Below are 27,928 nucleotides of genomic sequence, written 5' to 3'. Positions count from 1 at the left end.
TATAAAAAAGAGGTATAAGAATTAAGAAGTTGAAGAAATGCTAAATAAACAGGTAGAAACTAGAAAGTTGCTTAATTGAAACATATTTAAGTAGTCTTCAGAATCATATATTGAATGGATTGACAACTGTTATTTTATGCTAACCTAGGTTGAAAAAGTTGCACCCGCCATATATTATTTGCGATGAAATGTGTCAAAATAAGATACATTTTCTAATATCTTGGCATATGATAGCACATTTTGAGTCAATTTCGTCAAAATTGTTTTCTTAGAAAATTTCAAAATAGCAGCTTTTTGGATGTACATTATCTATGTGGTATAACCATTTTGTTTTCACAATTTTAGTTTTATGTTCATTTTTATACATTGCATCTGCATTTAAAAATGTATCATGTTTTTTTTTCTAATAATGAGCAAAATATAACATGTACCTAGTGAACTTTCTGCATTTATTAAGATATTGAATTACTGAATGTCAGATGAGATCAGTACTAATATTTGGGTAAATAAATGTGGTTATGGGTGATATTGGTACCCGTTTCATATCACATTTTCTTTGTGTATAAGGATGGTACATATAATTAATTGAATCTTGAATAAATCAGCAGCTTTCAGCAGATACTTAGGTGCTTTTCTTTGGCACGAAAATTATAAAGAATGTGTTGAAAGTTGTTTTTAAAGTAGTACAAAGTATAATAAGTATAATAAAAAATGGAACACATCACTCATATAAATATTTGTTTGTCCGCCAAACTATCTGTAAATGGACTAACGATTTCTTTGGTTGCAAAGTAAAATATCAATCCGAAAGTGATGGAAATTGGTAACGCTGGTAGAGCCTTCTTGAATATAGCTAGTAGAAGGAGTGTCAAGCACAGTCCCTGAAAAATTATAAGATTAAAATAGTCTTAATGAATTACTAAACAATATAGTGCATATCATCAACAATTATTGAATACAATAAAAATATTGGCTTAACTTGATTTATAGAAGTAAAATAGAGAACAATAAAAGAAAAGAATATGTGCGCCATATTTATATATAGGTCAAATCTATTCAATTTGAGGATGATCCAACACTTTAACACAATGTTGGCCTTCATTAGTAAGAAGATAATGAGAATGAACCAAGAAATGACTCTAAAATTGGAGTATATTCGTTTATACCATTTTTTGAACGATCATGCTAAAATAGAGGTAGGGCTTCACAGAATTGTCCGTCAGGTCAAGTTCCGGTTGGTTTAGTGCCCACCTGTTTTTGTATCCCAAGATTATTAACCGAGTAGTTCAGGTGGCCACAATTTTTCCGTAGTGTGTACTTCCAACTCTTTTGGGCGTTCCTCGCTGACTTGAAGGAAAACTAGGTGTTCTCCCCAATTTGTTTGCCTCAGGTTTCTCTTTGTTGTTTGTTAGTGGGCATTTGTTTCAATATCAAAACGAATGTGCATATGGTCGTAAAATGACGCTTCTTGGATACATGCCAATTGCTAACTTTATGTTGTAGCGCAAGACTAACAAAAGGTCTATCTATTATTATGTCATTTATTACTATATTAAATTTTTCAGCATCTCCATCTTTTCCTTCAATGATCATATTTCTAATTCATACATGACTACATCCTTTAATAGGTGATTTCTTAAATATATGTTTAGATTTTGGGTTATTTTAATAAATAATGGGTTTTCTATAGAAATTATTTTTGACGTTCGACCTAATTTCGGTCTTAAAAATAAGATATGAAAAAGAAGCAAATATCAACTGTAATTATTGATTACATTGGCTTCGGAACCAAATGACTTAAATGGAATGAAAGTGCAGCACCTATTCTTGCATCCAGTACTAGACTAGTAATCCTCAAAGTAGTAATACTTAGGAAGAATACAACCAAGCCACATACGAGGCATTGTAGAAAACTATTTATTTAGAGTTGTATGTACCTAAACAAGAGAAACGTATTAAATAAAATTCGACATATTCTTCTTTGTAACAAAATAAGTTACCGATGTAGCATTAAATTACTCACCACAGTAAACCTGGAAAGTGGACAAATGAGCTTTTAGAAAACAAACAAACAAAAGAAATGACAAAAATCCACCTCAAATAGAAACTATGTAACTAGCTGCAGATGATAACACGGAGTAAGCAAGAATATCAATATCACAAAAATAAAAAAAGAAACTGGTCAAGTACAGAAGGTGAATTCGAAAAAGCCCTGATTACAAACAGAATGAGTAACAATATATGGGTACAACCGACACCAATGTAATAAAGGATAATAATGGATCTCTTAGTTCCAATATACTTCCCGTCACATCACCACAGCTAATTTCATATATACCAATCTTTTCCCAATTTGGTATTTTATCATCAGGATTACTCAACATTTGTTTTAATGTATTGTTGAATTTATAAACCAATTTAAAACCCACTCTGTTGTTAAATATTCCTTCCAATTTTTTTGTATAAACAGGAGCAAATTTTTCTTGTTTTTCATTTTGAGTTTAGAAAAAACTGGTTTTACATAGAGGTTTCTTAAACCTATGATGGTTGATTAAACTATTTACAATTCTTTTAACATAACCATTGAGTACAGCCACATCCTCAATAAAGGTCCTTTCGTTATAGTATCTAAAAATAGTAACTGTCCATTATTTTCCATTTCATAAGGTGAACTTATGGATGGATATTTTGACTTGAGTTTCAAAATAAATTCGTCTATTCGAAAACACTGGACCTCTTGACTGATTTGCTTTTCAAAATGACCATTTTTTAATTACATCAGCTCCCAAATTATTAGATCTCAATAAGTCCTCAAGGTACTCCAATGTCTATGAGATCGGCAGGCTGTTGATAAACTCGAATTCTTCACTGAAAAACTAAGGTTTGATGGGTAGGTTTTCAAACTCCTTCGTTAACCACCTGGAAATATTATAACTAGGTGCAAAAATTGTTGAAATAATAGGTCTTTTTGCCTTACCAGGTTTGTGAATTTTGGGAAGGCAATAGAGCTTTGACAATGTTAGGTTACTTATGGATAACTTATGCCTGAGTGCAACGGTAAAAACCTTTCCAAATGCAAAATCTGCAAAGCAAGTGAAAGTTGAAGATAGATTTTTCTGCATCGATTAAAGTGTTTTCCACTTAAAAACGAACTGATAGAACCACTGGCCAAAATTTCGCTTTCTATAAGAATATTTGTTAACCCAGATCCACTTATAAATTTCCGGATAGCTTTCATGAATGATGACATTATGTGGAAGGATCCAAAATTAATGAAAAAAAATTTGGAATTCATCCTCCATTCATGTAAAATATTTATGCTGAAAATGAATTAAGCTTTGTTGTTGTTCGGGTGACGCTAGACTACTACGCCAAAATTCTGAACAACGTTGCTTCGCGTACGGTACATTGTCAAATGGCTGTTCCTCGAACGAACGTTTTCTATAGCCAGCCAAATTACGAACATTAATTGATGAATTCCGTTGAGTTTCGGTAGATGCATCGTTCCTTTTGATGATGTTTAATTCTTTTATATATATTTTGATAAATGATACCTACAGTATCAAGCAAAGTATTTTTACAAAAGCTTGTCTCTAAGAATCTGTTAAAATTATCCCATGCTACTCCAGATGATAATATAGAAGTTGGTGGAATGCCAGAAGGACATAATCGATTATTAGATCCACAAGAATATGCAGCAGACGCCTCCAATTCCAGTATACTTGGATAGGTGATGCAGTAACCTTGCCTGCTTAATATATCCACGACTTTTTTGCTTCCCGTGAGGCTTTTAATGGATATACGGTTTAATGTAACCTCTTGTAATGCTGTAGATAGATTCCTGTGAATAACATGAAGATAATCTCCGAACCCGATCGCAGTTTTCTTTGCCAATAACGATCAAAGCAGTTATCTAAAATATATCCAACCACTCTCCTTCATTTAATACTTCACCATCAATGAAATCTGTTAAAGGTTTTTTTTATTCTCAATATATTTTTTCGATACTTCTCGGCGAAATCTTTTGCTTCTTGTTCAAATAATATATCACTGATTTCTTCATCATCGATAGTTTCAATATCTATTTCTGATGATATAAAAAATTATTGATTTGAAATATTGACCAATGATATTTTTTGTTTTAATTGAGTTTGTATATAGTCCTTGAGAGCTTGATTGCTAAATGTAGTAGCTTCAAAATTTGCGTGCCCCTTAATATTCTCTTACAAATTCAGTAACAATATTATAGGTGAGCTAATGACATTGGTTGTTGATTTATAATAACTTCTTACTGAATATAATTAATCAAGCGTTTTCTGGCAACTTTATTGCCATCTCGTTTCGTGTCCCAATCATTTGTTGGAGGTGGATTCGTGTTCCTTTGGTATTTGGCAAAAAAATTCACACTACATATGGCATTTTCTTTTTAATTTTACAACAGTATATTTGTCGCCCTTCATGTGTTTTATTAATTTTTTGACAAAAAAAGCATTTCTTTGCAGACTAATTATCTTCAAAACTTTCTACATTCGCTACACAATCTACATTGACCTCCGCATCAGTATTCTAAATTCAAGATTTTATATTTTTCATCATTAATTAAAGTCGAGCTCTGGTCAATATTTCTGTAAATAATAAGAGCAAAGTAATTTTACAATCAAAAAATAAATATATAAGTTCAAGAAACTTTCTACAGATTTGTAGTTGTACAGAAACAATAACTGAAAAAAATTGTAATGGCATCATTTCAAAAACAGTAGATTCAGATGAACTTGTTTTGAAAAATGAACAATTACTGACAAATAAAAAAAAATGTTTAAGAAACTAAATGTGAAGTGCATGGTAATGGATCCAGTTTTACATATGGAGCAGTCGTTAAAGATATCTCGAGAAATCAATGATTCCAATAGATTGAGACGCCGATGATGTTAAAATTGGCTCAGTGCTGTGAATGAAAAATTATTAAAAAAAAAATAAAAATTTTTTACTTGAGAATATTAAATTGATATTTAGTAAAATAGTCATACAAGAACATAAATTTAAATGATAAAGAAATTAGTATAAATGTTGCATAACAATGGATAATGTAATCATCAATGATACTGAAATTGAGAGACATTTAATAATTTTTAGATTTTTTTATATATAAATTATACTAAAAAAAAATCATTTTGAAATTTTTATCTTTAGAAGCTCAATTTTATTTCAAATATATATTCCATTGTAGGACTGGGATAACGTACCATGTAATTTGTAGGACAATGTGACAGTTAAATTATACAAATATCAACTAAATAAAAAAAAAATCAGCTGGTTAATAATCATTTATGATGACCTCGTTAGTTTCTTATAGAAAATTGTTGGGCGTCTCATCAAAATGAAGCTACTCACAAAAAATTAAATTGATAGTAATCAAGTACAAAAATGTACGAGGGATTCCGGACTATGACAATTTGTGTATTTATATTATTCAATAGATCACCTACATCATGGACATCAAAATAATAATAAAATCAAAATAGAAATTTTTTCTAATAAGACAAATTATTTTTCCTCAATCCTTACATCTCAAATATGTAGCAGTACAAATGTGTATTAGAATCTGTTCCAAGAATTTTTGAATGTTTATAATTGAATTTATGTTTTTGATATTTCATGGTTTGTTAATACAATTGTATTTTTTTTTATCGTATTGATGACCTTTTCGTCCCTAATTGTGACGCTGTCTACATAGGGCAAACATCTCAGTATTAAGAAAATAAACTAAATTCTTGTAACAGAATCTAATACAAGAAAAAGAGAATTTTTAGAAATAGTTCACGTTCATAAAAAGGAAAAAGCTATAAATGATAAAAAAGAATTTAAGTAAAATTTATAGTTCTATTCTGTACTGCTACATATTTGAGATGTAAGGATTGAGGAAAAATAATTTTACTTATTAGAACAAATTTCTATTTCGATTTTATTCTTATTTTGATGTTCATGATGTAGATGATCTATTGATTAATATGAATATGCAAATTGTCAGTGTTAATATCATATTTTGATAAGGACTGAAGTTAAGTCAAAACGTCAATTTTTCATCAATCTTTGCGAAAAAAAAATAAAGTGAGGAAGGAAACAGAAACAGATGAAAGTTATGGAAGAAGGAACGAGAATAAAGAGCAAATTTCAATGAAAGGATCTAATACTACAACATAAAGAAAAAAAAACTGAATTTACTAGGATGTATTGATATGTTAGCCTAGACTAGTTCCATGCATAAACAAAATATTGCGTTACCTTAGCAACGAACAATAACTCATTAGAAGTGTAAGTGTAAAGTTTGGCATCAAAAAAGTAAATCGGAGTTACACAATTAATTAAAAGAGAATAGATGTCCACTGAAATTGTGAAAATAGAAAAATTGGAGTATCAAGCCATCATCAAGTACCCGTATTTAAAAGGGTAAGCAGATTTACTAAGATATGCTTAATACCCTTGGTGATCAATGACCTTCTTATGCAACCGTGAAAAATTGGACTGCAAGCTTCAAAAGAGGTAAATTTTCCATTGAAGATGATGACCGATCGGGAAGGCCAGTTTCTGTGTCAGTCCCTGAAAATATCGATGCAGTTCATGATATGATTTTATCAGTCCGTGGAATTGGGTTAAAACGTATATCTGAAGCACTTGATATTTCATATGAATGCGTTCATCATATAGTTCACGTCAATTTGAACATGAAAAATGGATCTCCAAATGTTCGAATGTTGACCAAAAGCGTGCAAGGGTAGAAGCATCGCGTTCGATCTGTGCTCGATTTGTAAACGATGTAGACTTATTAAACCGAATTGTTACTATGGATGAGATATTTTTAATATACAGAGTTCTTCATAATTTGTGCTTATCCCTTAAATTTTTCTATTTGATTTATTAATAAGTATCAACTTTAAAGTTTCTGTTTAAATACTATTTAAGATGCAACCAATCATTTGAAAACTCACGAACTCTCTTATGAGATCAGTATCAGAAATGTACCTGTACCTGACACAGTTGAGGAAAAGCGACGACTACTTACTGGTTTATTAGCCCATGAAAAAGCAAATTGTAGTTTTTTATTTCCAAAAAATAATTACACATTTAAAGATAATCTTACTGAAATTCGTAGTACAATTCAAGAATTGATTATTGCAAATAAATGATAAACCTTCCAAAACCTGTTTTTGAATACCTATTCTTTTTTGTATTACAAGAAAACATATGAATATGAAGCAGTATGTCAAAAAACAAATAAAAATATATGCATATATTCTAGAATAATACATTGGTATTTTACTTTATACTTCACTTAGGTAGATAAGTGTAGTACTTGCACAAATATAAAATACAGACGTGTATTTTTGGTTGCCTAAATCAACAAAAATTCATGTTTGTCCAATTGTGAACTTTTTTGTTAAATCGAAATAAGTGGACAAATCCCAACCCTTGTTTTAGGCCTATGTCATAATTTACTAATTTTAGTTAAGCTTATTATAAGTTCTTTGTAACTGTATGTTTCATATAGTTTGTTTATTATGAATTCTAGGTCATATGAGTCTTGTCTGTATGTTGAATATTCATTTTGAAAATTAAATAGATGTATAGAGCTTTGTAACACATTGGTTCAATCTTGGTTTATAGTGAACCAGTTTTAAAATGGCCATATTGATTGAATTTATAAATGATTATAATTAGGTACTTACAATTAAAATGGCAACAAAACAAGCCAAAGTTGTGTTCCAATCCCCATATGATGAAGCCTTTCCAACTAGAACACTGTAGAATATAAAATCCCCTAAGCCTAACTTGACTCCTCCTAAAACATCCAGAATATAAATAAACCACTGCTAACATTTTTATCTTCATCAGTTGGCGTCACTGGTGATTATTCTGAATATTAATTGTGGTACACATTAGTAAAAAAGTAATTGAATACTGAACTCTTTCTTTAAACCAATACTATAGTAATAGTAATACAAATGTTATGAAAATAACTATTATCTTTTACTGGGAGATTTTTAACACGCGAATACACAAAAAGCTAATTCAATGAACTAAGTTGTGCAGAATACAATAGGAAATAAATAATATGGGAAAATCAAAAACTGATTGCAAAACAATTGCTCGAACATTTTAAATCAAGCTCAATTTTATGGTGTAATCCTATATGAAAATTATTGCATTTCAAATCTTGCCAACAAGACCTCAAACTGAAAAAATTCATTTCAAGATTAACAATTTTAATTTAAAAACTGTTATTGATATTTCAAAATAATTTAATGAGTAATATAAAGTTTTAAGCATTCTCATAAAATTTTCTGACTATAGTTATAATAAAATACAAAGTAATAGATTAACTAATTTACTTACTTTCTTCTTCTTCTTGTATGACTTGCGTGCGTGGTTGGCCACTTGGTGTACTAGTAACCTCCAACTGTCTTTGAGCAACCCTGTTGGTATGATTATCTACCCAGTCTTGTGTAAATCCATTATCTTCACTATTTGATCTATTCACATTTGGAACTTCTTCTCCTGTTACCATCATACTTGTGTAAGTATACATATATGTAGCTGAAATTTTAATAAGAATCATTATAAGCAGCTTATTGGGACTGAAATTATGGTCAAGTACAATATAATAATAAAATCTAATTATTGTTATACATTTATACATATTTCTTATATTGTAAGAAAACACTCATAATATAGCTGGCATTTCATTAAAAGGTTCAAGAACCTTGAAGGAGTAGTACTAACACCTTTGGAAGTGAGAAACAAAAACCTCAGAAAAATAGCCTCCTTTGTGAAGAGTCTATGTACTTTGAAAGCAGAACAATGAGATGTAGTATTGTACTAAATATTTTCTAGATATAGATGCAGAGTGGCTGAAAAGCCAAAACGACTCTCCTAGCAATTTACAATGTCACATATCATTTAATTCAAAAAACAAATTATATACCCTCCTTAAATATCACTTTATCTATTGATGAAAACCACATGAAATTTCCTTTAGTATGTTTTGAGTTTATAGTGAACAGGCAAGCTGTGTAGAACAAATATATAATACATAGTGACAGTTTGTTTTTCATCAACTACTAAAAATAACATGAAGTATAATTCATTTTATCATCATTTATTTTGAGAAAATTAGGATAAAAATGTTGAGGCAATAATAAATGATTTAACTAATAAATACAACAGCAAAAGAATTTTATTGGGTTACCCCTTTTCGACTAATTTGATAAGCAACATGAATTCTTGATTGTAGTTTGTCCAAAATTAGAATTTTTCATATTGGTGGCTAACAATAATATTTATTGGCATTATTGAATAGAATTATATTATTTAAAGTAGCTTTAAATTATAATCTGTAATATACAAATTTAGAGTGATACTTACAAGAATAAATTAAAGCAGGAAAAATTTGTTCATTCCTTTCTTGTGCAGTCTCCACTAGAATTCTTAAAGGACCTTTTGGCATTAAAACAGCTACCAAATCTAAAAATAATTTCAAATTATACTACTTTTAGAGTATTATTATAGAGACATTGCTACTCTGTACTACATACAAGCTCTTTGAATGTATAATTTAAGATAGACTATATTATTTATATATATATATATATATATATATATATATATATATATATATATATATATATATATATAAAATTGTTGAATTTTCTGAATTCCTTTGTTTATTTTTTGAAAATGTTTATAGTAATTAGTTATTTTCAAATTTAAGATTATTAGTTAGTCTTCTGTAATATTTTTGTTACAATTTGATTTAGTTGTTTTTATATGGTTGAAAGTTTTTCCTAGATTAGATAATATTATTATTATTATTATTAGATAATACCTAAATTATAATTCACACCATCAAAATACACAAAAAAATATATAATTATAGAATTAGGAGAGAGAGCTATAAATCTAAGAACTACTTACAAGATAACTGTTACACTGTATTCTGATTACAACAAATTAACCCATTATATCAATAAGTTAGTTAATATTTCAAAACAATCATATTTACCCCAAACAGAAATGACAGCCAATACAACCCATGTTGTCCATTCTGGTAAATACTTGATAAACACAAGTGCCATTAGAGCTGCTACAAATATTAAATATGCTTGTTGTAATACTAATGGTCCTTGCCAGTGTATAACTATCATTCCCATAACTCCGAAATTCCACATAAATAGGACTAATGTGATGTAATCCATTGGAATGTTATAAGCTCTTAAAATCTCCCTAAAACCAAAAAGTTAATCCAAATGTGTCAATTTGAGGAGATAATTCTTACAAAAGAGTAGTATAAAAGAAGTTTTATAAGTTTTTTTCTCATGAGTATTATTTTTTTGTTTAGTTACACACATGTAATGCTTACTCTAAATATAAATACGAGAATATAGACAATAGCAATAAAGATGAAATAATTAACCATGCATGTATAATTTTGTAACATCGATATTTGTATAAAACAATAAGAAGTACAGTCATCAAAACTATAACGGCCATCAAAATCATAGCATTAGCGGCAGCATTCCATGCTTTTGTACTTATTTCTGAACTTTCTTCATGAAAAGGTGTGTATACCCTAAAACAAGATAATTTGGTAAAAACATCCAATTTAGAGCACAAGATTTCCTTACAGATACAAATCCTTAATAGAGTAAAAATGGACCGTACTGATAGTAGCCACAACAACTAGCATACATAGCGACACAGGAGCAAATAACTTAATTACATGTTTGGCTCCATATTTTAACTCCTCTTCCTCTTCATCATGTACAGGACAAGGAGCCACTACATTTCGGATAACATAATCACTCTGTCCCTCATCTGGGGAATTGCCACAGTCTTCTCTTTGTCCATAATGTTCAGAAGATCTATTTCGCTTTCTAGGAATATCTTGTCCATGACCTATGTCTGTTGATGAATTTCCACCGTGTGAAGCAGCAACATGGCCGTCCATAAGTCTAGATTTTTCAGACACGGCCTCAAAGTCGCTTTCGCTTTGTTCAGAATTAGACATGCACAACTTCCTTTTTACGAATCGAGTGGGTTTGATGTGGAGTTAACTATATATGAATCATTTTCGTCAATATTCATTTTGCTTTTGTCAATTTGACATTGACATTCCGATTTTAGTCAATTTTGTTGTACCTTATGACGTCATTACACAATAATTCAAGACTATTATTACGAAGTAATATTTTCATAGGGCATGTATAAACATTGGAACTGTGAGATCAATTCGATTTGCTTATTTTAGGACTGAAACTCTTTCTAAATGATTTGGCGGTGGTAAATAATACATAATATAAATATATATATATATATATATATATATATATATATATATATATATATATATATATATATATATATATATATATATATATATATATGTTTTTATGTTTCCAAATGTTCTTGATTTTAGGTCTCTTCTGTTTCAAAATTTTTATTTTTTTAATAATTTTAAAAAACTAATTTTGAGACCTAAAATCAAGAACATTTAGAAACAAATCGAGCAATTCGAATATTGAATTTCTCATTGTTTAGACCTTTTGATATAAGATTCTTAATGTTTTTGATTTTAGGTATATTTTATTTGAAAATGAGTTTTTCTTAACCTAATCCAAAATGACATTTTTTCGGAGATTTTCAACATCGCATTCCGTTTTTTTTATTAGAACTTCATTGTGTGGATTTATAACACGTTTATCTGTGTTTATTAATATTAATTCAGTTATGGATTCAGTTATTAATTCAGCAATGGATTTTGAGTGTAATAATAATTATTATCGCTCTCTGCGATCTACGAAACACACGTATTTTGCAACAAGTTTGTATACCAGAAAACTGTAGTCTGTCAATTACGCTGCTCATAGGAATTAATAAAAAATAACCAAGAGGGATCAATAACTTTCAAGTTCCAAAAAAACAAATACGAGCAATATAACGCATCAGCTAATAACATCAACCCATGATATACTAGTCTAAAAATTATTCTTTTATGAGACGATTACTCCGATCAGTTTCAGAATGATGGTGAATGGGATTTGGATTACTTTCGGAGCACTCTTATCCTGATCGGCTCAACCCGATCATAGTTTACGAAAACATCTATTAGAAATTTTTATTTCAGTGGTGCGAATACAGAAGGACGATAAATAACTGTTTTACTCTGGAAACTACTAGATTTTTCTTCTTTGTTTTACTTGTATAGTTGGTATCTCCCTTTTTCTTTCAAGAATAAGACATGCATAAGTATACAGAAAATGTAGAAGCATGAGTCATAAAATTTGTATAAAGTGTAAAAAGTGCAGTCACTGGGAAAATTGATGGGTTTATGACGGTTAACATAAATATTCTCTAGTGTATTCTTTTTTATTAATTTTCCAAGTTTAGTTTCAAAGTGTATTGTTAGAAATGGTTGATAAATTAGGTAAGATTTTATATATGTTGAAAGCACATAACTCATTTGTTACCAAATATAATTTTTGTGAAACATTATCCTTAAAGGCCTCTTCAATTTATGGTAGAGTGAACGATTTTATGCTCTGTTTAATATTTTAGAAATAGATTTTACTATGATAGTAAAATAATAATTAAATCAATCTAGATGATTCACCACAGTTACTACTGAAAGAACCTCCCATATTTTGATAAATATTTTTTTAAATGTCTGTTGTAGTTAACAGTGAGGCGAATGCTCGAAGAATTAATATGGTTGAGAGCTGTTTTGGCAGCTCAGGGCAGGTAAGATTATTACTTTTGAAGTACTTAATTTTAAATTGCTAATTCCTAAAAATATATTTGATTATTATTTAAAATTTCACATTGTACAAATATCTGCATTGGATATCACTTTCAACCTTTCTTATTACTTGTAACTCAGAATCTGACTAAGTAAATTTTAAATTCTTTGTTTAGTGGAATATTTAAAACCATGTGTATATAAATTTGTATATCTGAATAGTTTGATTTTAGTTATATTATTATTATATCTGAAACTCAGTTTAGAAATAATTGTCATTAAGTGCAAATTCTAGTTATAGAAAGTGATAATAGCAATTTTTAGACCTCAGAAGATACAGATTATAACAATCAACTTCATTTAGTTAGAAGCAGATATTGAATGTCTATCCATCTATTTGTTTTATTTATTAAAATATTTTGATAAGCACCTGAAATAACTCCAAATCCAAAAATATTTGTATCTGTTTTAATTCTACAAAGATTGACAATATATATTATAATCAAAATCATTTATTCATTTCAAGCCTAAAAATTGAGGCAGGTAATCAATTAATTTATTAATTGAATCATATAATTCTTTTGACGAAGACTGAAATTAGGTTGAAATATCAAAAATACTTTCTATTTGAAAACATGGTTTTTCCTTCTTAAAAGAAGAAAATAGAACTACTTTTCTCACAATTGCCATGATGAATATTGAATTGCATACTAATTCTCCATGAGACGTTATGTTCATCAATATTTTTTTAATATTGCCTAATTGTTCACATTTCTAATGATAATGTTTAATTATAAAATGCTGATCAGTTTTTTGCAACTTATCAGAGTGAATTCATACCCTCTTGTTCAGAGACTCTAATCTCAACTGAAGACAACATCAGCCAGAGCTGTTGTTTGGTTTGTATAGTTGAACACTCTGGCAGATGCTCTCTGGCGCCATTCTCATTTCCAATTGTGAACCATCTGTCATGCAGAAATAGCTGATATTGATTAGAAATTCAATAATCCAAAAGATGGTCTGCAGTTGTCAGAGAAAACTTTTCTGGTTAGCCATGATGAATATTGAATTACATCTTCTCTGAAGAATGCTATGTCTATCACCTTTTTTATTGATGTAGACATACTTAATCAGATGCAATAGCATCACAATTGGTCAGTAGATTACTCTTCTTACACTTGCATGCCCTTCGGAAAATTGTATGCATTTTAAATATTTAATAGTTTGTTATGTCAGTTTTATTTTTTAAAAAATATTGAGATGACTGTCCTATGTAAACAACATCACATTCATTACAAGGAATCTCATATATAATATTACTTCTTTTACTTTTTGGTGTTTAGAAAGTCCTTGTACTATGGTAAGGACAATTGTTCTACATATTTATGTATAGGATGTGTTTTGTTTTAATATTTTGAATATGTTATTCACCATTTTGGAAAGCTCAGCCAAATTAATAATCAATAGTATTTTTTGTGAGATATAATGTGTCAGAAAATAAAATTAATTTTAACATTTTGCTCAATCACGATTGTGAAGTATTTTATAAGATTTGAATATTTAACTCATATTTTAAATTAATTTTTTTGGTCCAACTGTAATGCAGTGATTTATAAATATCCAAACTATGATAATGTGATTTGAGGTGATGTTACTTGTATAGTTAAAACAAATTTTATTTTAATATTCATGTGGCAGTTAGATTATATTTTGATAATGACACAAATATTGTTTATTGAAAAATCAATTCAATTCTTTAGTAAATAATACCCAAAATCGAGAACATTTATCAGCAAAAATGAAAAACTGATCTTGACTTTAGATAATGTATGTAAATATCTAAGAATTAAGAAATTAAAATAATTTGTTTATATTTGTTACAGCCATTGGGTGTTCCTGGAAGAGTCTTAGTTGGTGAAGGTTCACTAACAAAGATATGTAGAAAGAAACCGAAAACTAGACAGTTTTTCTTATTCAACGATATTTTAATTTATGGAAATATTGTGATTAATAAAAAAAAATACAATAAACAACATATCATTCCTTTAGAAGAAGTTAAATTAGAGAGTTTAGACGATGATTCCCGTGAGTAAATTTGATATTCAAGTACAGAGTATATGTTTTCAAATTAGTCCCTTAATTCAAATTTAACATATGCTCATTGTAATGAAAAGAAAAAAATTATTTATTATCTGTATCAACCACATTCTAATAAGTACATCAAAGGAAATGAGTTTCAAATATAGAATTATTAAGTTTTTCTTCTCTAAATTTTCAAATTTCTTTTTCTTAGGTTTCTTATTCTTTTTGTGTCAGGGCAATAACATATTGATAGTTTTATATGTGTATTGTGTCCAATTAGCTGTTTCCATAACTCTAATTATTTGTTCACAGTAATGTTTCAGCTTTTGCATATTCTTAATTAAACATGTCATGAATATAATGTAAAGCTCTGCACTGTTTAATTTTGTATTACTAAAGTTGGAGTATCTACACAATGAAATAAAATAATAAATAATTAAATAAAATCCAGGCATTGAACTATAAATCACAAATGACACCTATAGTTGAATTGAAAAAAAATTACATATATCCACAATTTGTACTTTCACATCTCTATATATCACAATATAAATTGTTCCATATACAACAGTTAGAGTACCTCTACTTTTTGTCTTAACCCTTGATGGAACTAATTACAGGTATATTACAAATAAAAGACCAAAAGCTAAAAATTGGATGCTATGCAACTGATTTGTTTTTTAAAACTATAAATGTATCCTCAAAGCTCTGACCAATGAACTTTCTTCCATCCCTATATTTGTAAAGTGTAAAAATATAATTTGAATCTAAATAGTCTTATAATGTAATGTCAGACATACCCCTATTTGAGAATATTTTATCAAACCAATACTTTCCTGGCAGTATATTGCAAATACTGATCTTAAATTTATATTGAGAAATGTGTTGATAGTCTACTTGATAAATGATATAATTTATGTAAAAATCTTATCAAATTGCTGTTTTATTTAGAGTACAAAAATGGTTGGCTGATAAGAACAGCCTCAAAATCATTTGCTGTCTATGCTGCTACTCCTGCAGAAAAACGAGATTGGATGGCCCACATTAATAAATGTATTGAAGATTTACTCAGAAAAAGTAAGTACACAAGACAATTTTTAAAAATCTACAAATCACTATTGACCTTCTAAATAAAAGTATTGTGAGCCTCGAACATATTTCTTTTCGACTCTTTTAACTCCGTTTTTGGCTACAGCAAGTAATATTGAACACACGCTTACCTTATCAAAACGCGCGTCATATACATATAAAAACAAGTGTGGAAGCTGTACTTTGAGTCCACAAAAATGAGAATTTATTGAATTAACAAGATTATTAACAATAACCAAAATATCATAATACAAAATCAAATAATCCACCTCCTTTTCGATTGTCAAGATTTCTAGCTTGTTTTGATTTTCTATCCTAGTTGCTCAATATTTAATTTGTTTGATATTATCTTTGGGAGATATTTCCTGAGTTAATTGTACTTTCAAATAACGGTAACATCTTTATTTAAAAATATTGAGCAGTTCTATTATTAATATTGATTTGTTAAACAGCTTTCAATAAGGATTACGGGGCTCAATAGCAGCAAAACATTTATTTCTCTATTTTGACACATTTCCGAAAATTCCACTAGAGGTAAAGGTGAAAAAATAAATTAATTATTTTTAATTAAAAACATAAGAGTTGAAATCATCACTCACACATTCTCACTAAATTTCTGTTGCTTTTTAAATATGCTATTGTATGGTCTTTGCATTGACTGATTAATTTATAAATGTCATACCAGTATGTTATTGTGTTTTTATACCTTATATACACTCTACATAATGTATTACTATTTGCCCTTATGGAATTAAAGTACACATGACCCATGCGAGCATTAACAGGCAAATAACAGCTTTTGACTAACTTATTCCTTGTTGTATGAGTATCTGCCTTCGTTACAATTTTGTCAGAAGTTTCAAAATATTGTTTCAATTTTGATTTTTGACTTTGGCACATTGAACTTTTTATACTTATCTCCCTAGCAACAAAAATGGTAAACGTAATTAAATCAAAAAAAATTTTAAAACCGTCTGGTGTGACATAACAGTTTAGAGGCACCACAGGTAGCTTGGGACACAAGGAACCTTTGAACTGCAAGCCTTTAGGTCATAATAATCTACTTAGTACCTCTAGTACTTAAATAACTATTAGTGCTTTGTATATTTGGTTCTATTTTTAGCTTCTTTTCCAGGTAATATCTATTTATATTTTCTCTTAATGTCCCAAGAAATAAATACAATTATAAATCAGTTTTATCCAGCTCTCGCGTTTTAACATTCTTACAAGAGCAAAATGTTGAGTATTAAATGAATGATAACTATACTTTACCTCCATTCTATTAAACAATTACTAATATGCTATAAAAATACTCTAAGCCAGTTGGGAAATAGTAGAGAAAATTTGTCAGGCTGTTTTGACAGTAGATCTTCCTTTATGTCTTAGACTTGTATTAAAATAATTTGTACTAAGCAAAAAAGTCGATTTCTTAATGAAAAAAGAGAAATATGATTTATATTTTTGGTTTTTATATTGAGTTTAATGTATTTCAGGTGGCAAAAAAGCTGTCTCGGAACATGCTGCTGTGTGGGTTCCTGATGGAGAAGCCCCTGTATGCATGCATTGTAGGAAGACTCAATTTACATTGATAAATAGAAGAGTAAGAAAAAATTACTCTTTTATTTCTTCACATACAATTCCTTTTTATAATTTTCAGCATCATTGTCGTAAATGTGGAGCTGTGGTATGTGGACCTTGTTCAAATAAACGTTACATGCTGCCTAGTCAAAGTTCTAAGCCCCTTAGAGTGTGTCTACATTGCTTTGATCTTCTAACAACAAAACTAAACAACTCCCATGAAACATCAATGAAAGGTATGTTAAATAATATATTTATTTCCTTGCTAAAATAGAATTTGTATCATATAGAGGTGGTATAACAGTTTAGAATTATCTTTGCTCACAGTTACTGTATAGAATTGATCTTAAGATTACCAAATAGGCGCAACATAATTTGAATGTATTGTTTTTTACGTTTTACTTCACATGAACTCTTCGAAAATATATGTAAATCCACTAATCAGATCTCTAACTACGTGGCTTTTCTGATCTAAAAATATTAAAGATGGATGAAAACAAAGTTATATGACATTACTTTATAATGTAATTTTGAATGTATTATTTCGTTTAAGAAAGAGAGGATTTGATATTTCTGCGTAATTAATTTGAAAATGATTAAAATATTTAGGATTCCTATAGTTATTTGTTTAAGGTTACAGTGTTAGCTGTATTTCTTGAAATAACCTCAATAAAAGTTTCCTAGTGACTGGCGATTTAGATGGCCGCCCTCTTTGCCCAATCCATTTCTTGGTGAAAGCCTCGTCGAAATGAGCTCTTTCTATGTAATTTGAATATGTATTGTTTAGAATATATAGACATTTTTTATTTCAATTTCATTTTAATTATTTATTATAATACTGAGTTAGTTCGGTGGGGTCTTTTTTTTAAATAAACAACCAAAGCTTTTTTCATGTCAATATTTTATAATTTATCCATATATAATGCTATTAATTTACTATTCTAAACTATGTTGAACTCAAATTCTATATCCCTTGTCCATTTACCCTTCAATCACTTCTAACCACAACATCCTGTGCAACTTCAATTACTTTCCTGCTACTTATCAACCATAATACCACATTCACTATTTTCATAATCTTGATATTTTTTCTTTATATTTTCTTTACTAATCTAATCTACTATACATTCTCATTGTCAATAAATAACATATTGTTTTATATTCATGAAACTTTCATAAAGTTTGTCAATTATAATAAGTACAGTATAACCTCATTTTTAATAAGTATTACAGCTTATACAAAGAAAGAGAAGAAGTTAAATAGAATTAATTGAGTATTGCCATTTTCAGGTTAAAAAACTTTCGGAGCTAGCTTATTTTTTGCAAATCACAGAAATAAAAAAAAATTGAAAATGCAACAATTTAAGATTTACAAGATTTTTAAATTGATTGAATTGAAATACTAAGATGAATGGAATGATAAATTACACAATGTTCAGAAAAGTATACAAGAAATATGAAATTAATAATATTTTATTTGCGGGCTGACTCGTAAAAAGGGTACAGCCATGTACAGAAAAACTATAGTATCACATAACAACAATATAATGTCTAATACTTTCTTACTATTCTTCTCCTCCTGATAAGTTGCACTCTTCTGAAGATTGAAAATTTTGCTCAAAGATATGTATTTGTTTGATTCTAAAGTCAGCAGTTGCCTTCAAGTAAACGTGTGCTATAATAAAACCATTCCTAAAATCGAGTAGTATCACATGAAACCTCTAATCCCACATGCATTATATCCCAAGGGATATCACGTTGGCAGATTGGTGTTGAATGATTTAAATAATGCAGAGGCTGTAAGTATAAGATATAATAAAAGTAAGGACCTGCTCCATCTTCAGATGGGTAGTACAGCATAATGAAGGCAATATATTTTTTTAATATCGCACAGATTTGTAATAAAAGTAACAGTATAAAACTGGGTTGTACTCACTCTGTACTGGAAATTAATCAAACTGCTCGGCATTATTTATAATGTCCTATCGATCACAATAAATAGATCTTGGTATGATTAAAAACCAATCTTATTGAAAGTGTGGTATTTTGGTTTTATTATTTCTGGAAATATTTTGTAGGCACTAATGCAGATTCATCAGGAGAAGATGATTCAGATGACGATGAGGGTGATCCAAATAAAGGGCAACTTGAGACTCATGATTTGGTAAGAATGACTAATATTTTATCAATTTTTTTGTATGTCCACTTTATTTGTTTTGCCTTTTGCTGCCTTTGTGATCAATATTATTTCCTAATTCTTTTTTTTATTTAAACATTTATTGAGTTTAGTGTATAGGTATCTACTTAGTTCACGAATATTTATAGCCCTACTTTTAGTTGTACTCCAAGTATGGCTATAAATTTTAAGTACAAATTATTTCAAATTTACTATAGATGCTAAAGCTGAGATTAAGGGCAAAAAAATACCCGTAAAAAACTTCTTTATTGATATTTATATAATTTTCATAGAGTATGGAAAATTATTGTTGGAAATATAGATTCAATTAAAAAGGAGTTTTTGTTTAAAGTTAGCACGAAAAAAATTAGTAGGGTCAAAAGATACCTTGCTTGTATTATTTTTATATTTGTTGTAGTATGGTAAAAGGTATGGGAAGGATTGATGTGACTTGCACGCTTATGCTCAATTTTTATTTTTGTTTTTCATATAACATTAATTGACATATATCATTGCCCAACACGACTCACTTGACTAAGAGGGAAGGATTTGATGACTGGAATGTATTACACCTCAATATAATCGCAAAAGTATGGTACCATAAATAGTACACTAGTACACTATTTTTGGGGCCTGTCTTGGTGTCTTTTATCCAGGCTTGCACCTTTGGGTCCTCAATGATGGTGTCTGCAGTTACAGCTAAATTGGAGATGTATAGCACAAGTTCTGCACATACCACATTATTTTTTATCGTCTATTGATGGCTTTTGATGTTAGGAGTAGGGTAAGAGATGTGATCTGTGGTAAGACTCGATCTGGATAAACAATTCAAGAAAGAGGCTTATTACCTCTCTTATTAGAAGATATAAGCTCTCACTAGCAGAGAAATGAGTAACGCATCCAACAAAGCTATATTGTTAGGACAAGGCATCTCTGAGACAGCTTGAATGTTGGTGGTACTTATCTGAATTTTGTTGTAGGACATCACATGGCTCAAAAATTTTATGCTTTCCTAGTAGAAAGAATATTTTGCAGGCACTCTAAGCACGTTATCAGGTTCTTGGTACACTTCTTGACAAATGTTATCATCAAAGTATGCTTCAACTTCGCCTAGACCATTTAACGACTGAGGCAATATTCAATTAGAGCGATTAGCAGTCACTAGCTTCGAGCTTATACCACAATTGATGCGCTTCACTCCGTCGTGAGGTTTGGCAATTACAACCGGGGGAGGGCCCCAATCGCTGAATTCAACAGGTCTGTACTCTTTAAAACTCAGATGTAATCTGCTCTTTTTCCTTGCATGTCCTCAACGCAAAAGACATGTCACGTTCATGAATAAAAACTGGCTTCTTAGAGTTGAAAGTTGACTTCTACATGGAAACACATTAATTTCTTTTTATGAAAATAGAATATATCTTCGAGTAAAGGAGTTGAGTAGAAAATAAGGGCGCGTGAGTGTCTAATTCAGGTACTCGGAGCCATATCCGGTTCAGTAAAGTATCATGTCTTGCTAAGGATTTATTTCTGTACGTCACTGAAACAGTGATTAACTACGCGACTGTCATGAGTCTGGTTCAATCTCATACAAAAATTTCCAAGATTGGAGTATCTATCTTCATGTAGAGGGTATTAGAATAACAAAGAGTGGGTTTTAGATTCCCCGAGGAGAGTTGGGACGCACATCTTGCAAATTTAACCAATCTTGCTGCAGTGAGATAGTCACAGTTAGTGAGGTGTGATTTAACCGACCACAATTGAGGCACAATCAATACAGTTTCTTCATCTACTAGACAGATAACAGACGTGGATGGGGGCTAGACTGCTCAATCAGAATGAACACAGGAGTTTAGTCTTTTTAAGTCTCGTCTTTGACAGTTTTAAGCTCACACTATTCCCAAATCGTTCCATATAAGAAGAGAACTTTTACACCTTATTATTGGATATCGGGGGGTTTGATTTCCAGAACAGCTTTTAAGACTGACAAAAATTTCTCAAATGGTTCAGCATCTATGATATCAATAGGTGAAAATTGAGTAAAAATGCTATGTAATGTCAAATTAATACAAACTGGTTCATTTTATTAAACCAGTCACGTTTTTGAAACAACTGATAAATCAGGCATGGAATAGCGACTAAGAAGTAACTAATGATACGACGATCATGGCTGGCGTTCTTTCAGAATTAGACTTGATTAAATTACTTGAATTTAAAGCTCTTTCCTTGTAGGACTATGAATATTAGATGAATAGTTTTTTCACTATGTTTATAGCTCACTTGTGGTATGGTGGAATGATGTGACTTGCATGCGTATACACAATTTTTAATTATGTATTTCACACAATGTCAACTGATGTATATCAGATACAGAGTGACTAGTTTGACCTACGATACGACTCACTTGACTTAGAGGGAGGGACTCAATAAATGGAACAACTTATTGAAAAAGCTGTATTGGTAGTAGTCATTGGTTAAGATCGAGTATAAAAATAGGGATAAAATAAATAATTAGATATATAATGTATGTATATATGGACATCTAGATTTACCATTATAGTTGGACTTTCCATCTGAAACCATTTTATGTAGTCAAATACATGGATGAGTTTTGTGCTACTATATCCTATTCTAAATCTGTACCCCCTCTTAAGGAGTTTGTTCAGTTTGTGTTCTTCATCCTCCAGCCGTAATAAAAACATATACATCTATTCGTTTTATCTTTTATTTTACCCTAAGAGTTGGGGTAGAAGTTTATGTCGTGCCGTGCATCCGTATGGGATTCTCACCACACTAAACCACCCTCCTCGTGGCATTAGGAAAAGTTGGAAAGAAGTTATTGCTTTTGTACATCAGCTTTCCCCACTGTTTCCTTACTTTTAAATATTATATTTCCAAGCCATAATGGCAAAAAGTGAATTATTTGTGACATCTCTTGTCATAATTGTCAGATTCTGTTAGTTAGTTTACAAATTCTCATTTTTGTGGATTTTACGTCCACCTCCTCGTTCTTGTTTTGAAATTATTGATTTCAATGCTAATAAAATTACAAAAAATTCAAAGATTGAATTGGAAATAAGGGGAAAAATTAAGTCAACTGTAATTTTCAAAATTACCTTGGTGGATTTGAATTTAGTTTAGTTTTCTGAATGAAGTCTATTTAAAACTAGCGTTATGTTTGGTTATGGTTTTCTTAAAATATTTTCAACAATAATGCATATTGTTTTCCTTGAATAGAATTCCTTGAAATTTTTTTCACGTTTCTGCTTAAGATATTCAATAATTGGACGTTATGTTCTCTATAAATAGCATTATTCTATATTTGTGATAATTTCTTTATACTGCACTTTATACCAAATATATAGTAAATTCATAATTCAAAGTGTAATTTGTTCTGATAATGTTTAATATTTTGACAGTTTCGAAGTCACTGCTTGGGCTATGCGTGTTAATACTTTTCCTTCAACAGTTGTAAGTTAATTTTCAACTATGGTCAGTATGTTTTGAAATTGATGCTGGGTTTTGAAATTTTTTTGTTAGAGATAGTGAAAAATAATAATGTTCATGTTTTTTAGTTCCTTTGAGTTTTTCTAACAAATTCAATATTACTTTTATGTAACAATTTTATGTCCCAAAAATGTAACATTTCATAACATAAATTTATTGCTATACATAAATAGTACTGTAAACTAGAGGAATGTTAGGTTGCTAAGAAATAATAATAATAACAATAATAATACAATTATTCTTCAACCTTCTCAGTGTGCAAGATACAACCTTCTGAAATATAAAGAAGAAATAAAATACAATTAAGTACTGTAATCATGCCTTAAACAATAATTTGTTTTTTTCTTCAATATTTTGTCAGTTATTTACCTGTATAATTTTAATTGTTGAATTGTTCAAAGTTTTATCAGCTAATGCTGTGATCTGTTGCTATTTCATTCTTATTTTCCTTCTTTCTATTATAAGGTCCCCCACCTTTTATTTTGATTTAAATTGTGTTTAATTTCAATCAACTTACTGGGTTTTGTTGAAAGACTTTCTTGTTTATGATTTACTTGTTCTTCCATTTGCAATTATGCATATTACAAATTATGATTAATTGTTCAATTTGTTCAATTTTAAAGCTTTAAACTACCCTCTCATTAATCGCCTCCGTGTATATTTGTACGATACTTAGGGACAGAAACAGAGACAAACAAAAACGAGTATATATACAAGAGGAATGTTATTTGAAAGAAAATCTAAAAAACAGGGAAAGATATGTAGAGGGGAATCTGTGATGTATCTAGAGCCAAGGTAAGGGGTGAGGGAGATGTTGCAAGATTCATAGGAATCAGTCATTATGGAGATTGGAAGTGATAAAATTGGAGGGCGATATTGTGAGTTTTAGAGAGATAGAGAAGAAAATCGAGGGATTGATATTAATGGCGAGAGATGTAGAGAAATAGGAAGGGATGGAGAAAGATGAAGAGAAATATCGATAGATGAGAAGTTTGTAGTGGGGATATATTAGATAAGAGGGATGTAAGATTATGACAGGGTGGAGAGAAAGTGAAAAATGCTGTAGTGGATTGTAGCGATATGTGGAAGGTTGGAGAATAGAAGTGACAATCGATATTTTTCAAACGTTTCTGATAGAATGTAAAGAAGTAAAATCAGCTTCGTTGCCTTATTTAATATAATTTTAATTTTGTAGAATGAAAACATTGCTTAAAATATTTGTTTATTTTAAAAATTTCTCTATATTGTTACCAAAATCACTAGGCTAAAAAATTAATAAAATCAGTATACTGTGTGATATCTTGTTTTTACAACTGAATAGTACGCTGGTGCCATTTTGCAATTCATTTCTAACTACTTAGTGTTTGTATAAATTTTTGTAGGTTGTTGATTGTTAATAGTTGAAAATTAAAATTTGTTTCGAATAATGCGGAAATTTCATACATGCCTATATCAAATTTTTCCAAATCCATAACACTTTTATATCTAATAGATTATTTACTGATATGAAATGCTAAAAAGCAGTGCTTTCATAACTTGCTCTTGAATATTCCCAGTTACTAATTCTAATCAATAATATTTCTAATTCTTTACATTTTTTCATTACATCCACAAACACACACACATACGAGGCGGTACCCAAAAGTAACCGGATTGCATTGCCATGGGTGGAGCTTTTGCAGTACTGATTTCTGCCGCTAAGCCTGTCTAGCACAACTCGTCGCCAGTTCAGTGCCGCGTAGGCCGTTGACCTGCCACGTTCTGTTCATCACTAGTGACCGTTGTTAGTGCTGTTTCACGACTGCTTCGTTTTTTTATGATTGCAAATTTAAGTGAACAAGGTGTCGCTATGAAATTTGTTTTCTAATGATGAACTGTCTGAAATCAGTGGAATATCTTGGAGCTCGGTTCAGAAAACAGGTGACTGGTTCTTCCACCATGACAACGCACCTGCACACTCAGCCATAACTGTTAGCCAGTTTTTGGTTAAAAATAACATGGTTCCGCTGCCTTACGCACCTTACTCGCCTGACCTGGCTCCGTGCGACTTTTTCTTGATTTCACGCATAAAAAGGGGTATGAAAAGACGACGATTTGAAAACATTGAAGACAGCAAGTTCAAACAATGTTTCGAACAGTGGAAGCACCACTGGACAAATATATTATTGTATTGTATTTTGTAGGGGATAAGTTTTTTTTGTAAATATATAGCATTTAAAAAAAAATTCCGGTTATTTTTGGGTACCCCCTCGTACACACACACACTAACACATATACACACATTATATATATATATATATATATATATATATATATATATATATATATATATATATATATATATATATATACTTCTGTATTCATCATCTGGGACTGAAATTATGGTCAAGTACAATATAAGAAATATAAATAACAATAAAATTTTACTTACAATAATTAATTGAGATTTGTGGTGGCTATAAGTTGTATAAGTTCTTGTAAAAATTTTAAATTCATAGGATTCAACTTTCAAAGTGACGTTGATAGAAATATTGATTAATTGTAATATGATTTTGGTTACTATAGAAATTTTTATTAATTTTTAATTGGTTAGATCATGAATGACGTTGAATTTTTATAGGTCAGATAAGGATTAGTTGTAGTGAATGATGTTCAATATTGATTAGTTAATTTATGGATAACATTAAATTTTAACAAAATTTTAATAGGCTAAGTCGTTATAAATATAGCTGAATATTTATTGGTTTGAATATGAAAGAAAATAAATTTTAAAGATGAGATTAGTTGTTTCTGGCGTTGATTTTTATAGGATTTTTTTTCAAAATCTAATAGATATGCATAAATTACACTAAGCTTATTTAAATCAGTTTTCGTGTTGATGCATTAATAATTTTGGGCAATGGCAATATATGTTGCCATGTCCCCAATAAGAAAACGCTCTATATTTATATTAATATATATAATACATATTAATAAAAATTGTTTTTCAGCCCAAGTTTTATGGTGATAATTGAAGACTCAAGTAATCTCTGCTGAAATTGTTATACTTCTCTTTATGTGTAAATAATTTTTGGTTTATATCTAAAGGTAACATTATTATTACATATATCTATTTTAAATATACATACATTGTTATACTATTTATATGTTTTTTTTCTTCACATCAACCACAAGTTCCTAGGTTTCAAATATTTATTTTGTACATGTATTTTTTTGCAAATGTTCTTGATTTTAGGTCTCTTCTGTTTTAAAATCAGTTTTTCTTAAAAATTTTTTTTAAAGATAAAAATTAACGTTTCGACTTATTTCAGTCTTTTTCAAAATATGATATTGACACTGACAATTTGTATATTTATATTAATCAATAGATCACTATTTGTAGTTTTATTAGAATTTACAAAATAGAGCTATAAATTTTACTTCAATTATTCAGGTCTTTTTTACCATTTATAACTTTTTCGTTCTTATGAATGTGAACCATTTCTAAATTCTCTTTTTCGTGTATTAGATTCCTTTCCAAAAATTTTTGATTCTTTATAATTGAATTTATGTTTTTTTGATATTTCATGGTTCGTTAAAACAATTTTATTTTTTTATTGTATTGATGATCTTTTAGTCTGTCCTTTGTAGACAGCGTCACAATTAGTACAAGGTACTTGATATGAAATATTCCTTTTCTTGTTTTTTTGTTGTTTTAGATTTTAATTTAGTGATATATTTGGATAATGTATTATGTCCTTTATGACTTATATTAATATAATCTTTATTGAAATAATTCGATAGTTGTTGGGAAAGTCCTTGCACATATGGTAAGGAAAAATGTTTTATGTTTTGATGTTTCGTTTCAGTTTTGTTTTTAAATTGATTGTAGTATCTGTTTATCCTTTTCTTGAATGTGTTATCAAGTGCCTTATACTAATTGTGACGCTGCCTACATAGGGCAAACATCTCAATATTTAGAAAATAGACTAAGAGGTCATCAATATTTTATGACATATTAATATCATCTGTATTGAAATAATTCGATAGTTGTTGGGAAAGTCCTGGTAAGGAAAAATGTTTCATGTTTCTGTTTAGCTTTTTAATTGATTGTAGTATCTGTTAATCCTTTTCTTGAATATGTTGTTTAGTATTCCGGATAATTATTTTATCTTTAGGTATCTACCAATTTTGCACAAAATATTTCTAGTGACAAATATCTTATGTAATATTAAAACCAATCATCTAAATAACGAAATTCAAAATTAAATAAGATCTGATACTTGTAGTATTTTCACCAATTTTAAAAATTGAAAAAAAAAGAACAGAAATATCAAAATATAACTAAAATCAAAGAATTTATCAATCAAAACAGAAATCTCAAAAGTATGAAAGCAGATAAATCTAATAAAACTGTTATTATGAAATCAGAAGATTATTATAATAAAATTATTGAATGATAAGACAACTTACAAAAAAATTAAACAAGTCTTATCAAAAACAAAATAATGATCTAATTCTATCTTGGGTAGAATAACTTTTTCTTTCGCAAAAAATGCAAAAAAATTAAAGCTTCACAATGTCTCCAAAAACATGGTTTACCAAAGCTGTACGAGCCTGACATTCCCCTTCGACTGATTGTTTCAGGTATTCAAACTCCTCTTACTCCATTATCTAATTATTTGAAATATATTTTGGGAAAAATTTTATACCAGAATAAATACTATATC

The 27,928-nt window shown here is 29.4% G+C and overlaps 2 protein-coding genes across 3 annotated transcripts; one reads left to right on the top strand and one right to left on the bottom strand.

The window, feature by feature from the left end:
* Nucleotides 1-91: 91 nt before the first annotated feature.
* On the bottom strand, nucleotides 92-11,211 carry LOC130446981 (presenilin-1). Its single transcript, XM_056783560.1, has 7 exons — nucleotides 10,680-11,211; nucleotides 10,415-10,624; nucleotides 10,058-10,278; nucleotides 9,421-9,519; nucleotides 8,392-8,592; nucleotides 7,725-7,837; nucleotides 92-881 (listed from the first exon to the last, which is right to left on the bottom strand). Exons 1-7 carry the CDS (start codon nucleotides 11,060-11,062, stop codon nucleotides 726-728), a joined length of 1,383 nt encoding a protein of 460 aa, XP_056639538.1. The 5' UTR covers nucleotides 11,063-11,211; the 3' UTR covers nucleotides 92-725.
* A 940-nt stretch (nucleotides 11,212-12,151) lies between these two features.
* LOC130446685 (pleckstrin homology domain-containing family F member 2) lies at nucleotides 12,152-26,359 on the top strand. Of its 2 annotated transcripts, XM_056783069.1 has the most exons (9): nucleotides 12,152-12,478; nucleotides 12,728-12,792; nucleotides 14,674-14,875; nucleotides 15,824-15,949; nucleotides 17,455-17,561; nucleotides 17,619-17,775; nucleotides 19,618-19,703; nucleotides 23,132-23,183; nucleotides 26,210-26,359. In XM_056783069.1, the coding sequence occupies exons 1-8, from the start codon at nucleotides 12,463-12,465 to the stop codon at nucleotides 23,162-23,164; spliced, it is 792 nt and encodes a 263-aa protein (XP_056639047.1). In that variant the 5' UTR covers nucleotides 12,152-12,462; the 3' UTR covers nucleotides 23,165-23,183; nucleotides 26,210-26,359. The 2 variants fall into 2 exon arrangements, with proteins under 2 accessions (XP_056639047.1, XP_056639048.1); XM_056783070.1 differs by lacking the exon at nucleotides 23,132-23,183 and having other exon boundaries at nucleotides 12,155-12,478.
* The last annotated feature ends 1,569 nt before the right edge of the window (nucleotides 26,360-27,928 follow it).

The sequence above is a fragment of the Diorhabda sublineata genome, chromosome 7, assembly GCF_026230105.1.
Source record: "Diorhabda sublineata isolate icDioSubl1.1 chromosome 7, icDioSubl1.1, whole genome shotgun sequence".
Lineage (NCBI taxonomy): Eukaryota > Metazoa > Arthropoda > Insecta > Coleoptera > Chrysomelidae > Diorhabda > Diorhabda sublineata.
Note: the sequence above shows the minus strand (reverse complement) of the source record. Positions and strands in the feature narration are given on the sequence as shown.

What these genes read in the sequence shown, in the direction of transcription:
- LOC130446981 (XM_056783560.1), bottom strand. Translation starts at nt 11,062, where the DNA reads ATGTCTAATTCTGAACAAAGCGAAAGCGACTTTGAGGCCGTGTCTGAA. An exon ending in TCCTGCTTTAATTTATTCTT is followed by an intron (nt 8,593 to 9,420) that starts GTAAGTATCACT and finishes TTAAAATTTCAG; the next exon opens with CTACATATATGTATACTTAC. An exon ending in GTTTTGTTGCCATTTTAATT is followed by an intron (nt 882 to 7,724) that starts GTAAGTACCTAA and finishes ATAATTTTTCAG; the next exon opens with GGACTGTGCTTGACACTCCT.
- LOC130446685 (XM_056783069.1), top strand. An exon ending in TGAAGATTTACTCAGAAAAA is followed by an intron (nt 15,950 to 17,454) that starts GTAAGTACACAA and finishes AATGTATTTCAG; the next exon opens with GTGGCAAAAAAGCTGTCTCG. An exon ending in AACTTGAGACTCATGATTTG is followed by an intron (nt 19,704 to 23,131) that starts GTAAGAATGACT and finishes ATATTTTGACAG; the next exon opens with TTTCGAAGTCACTGCTTGGG.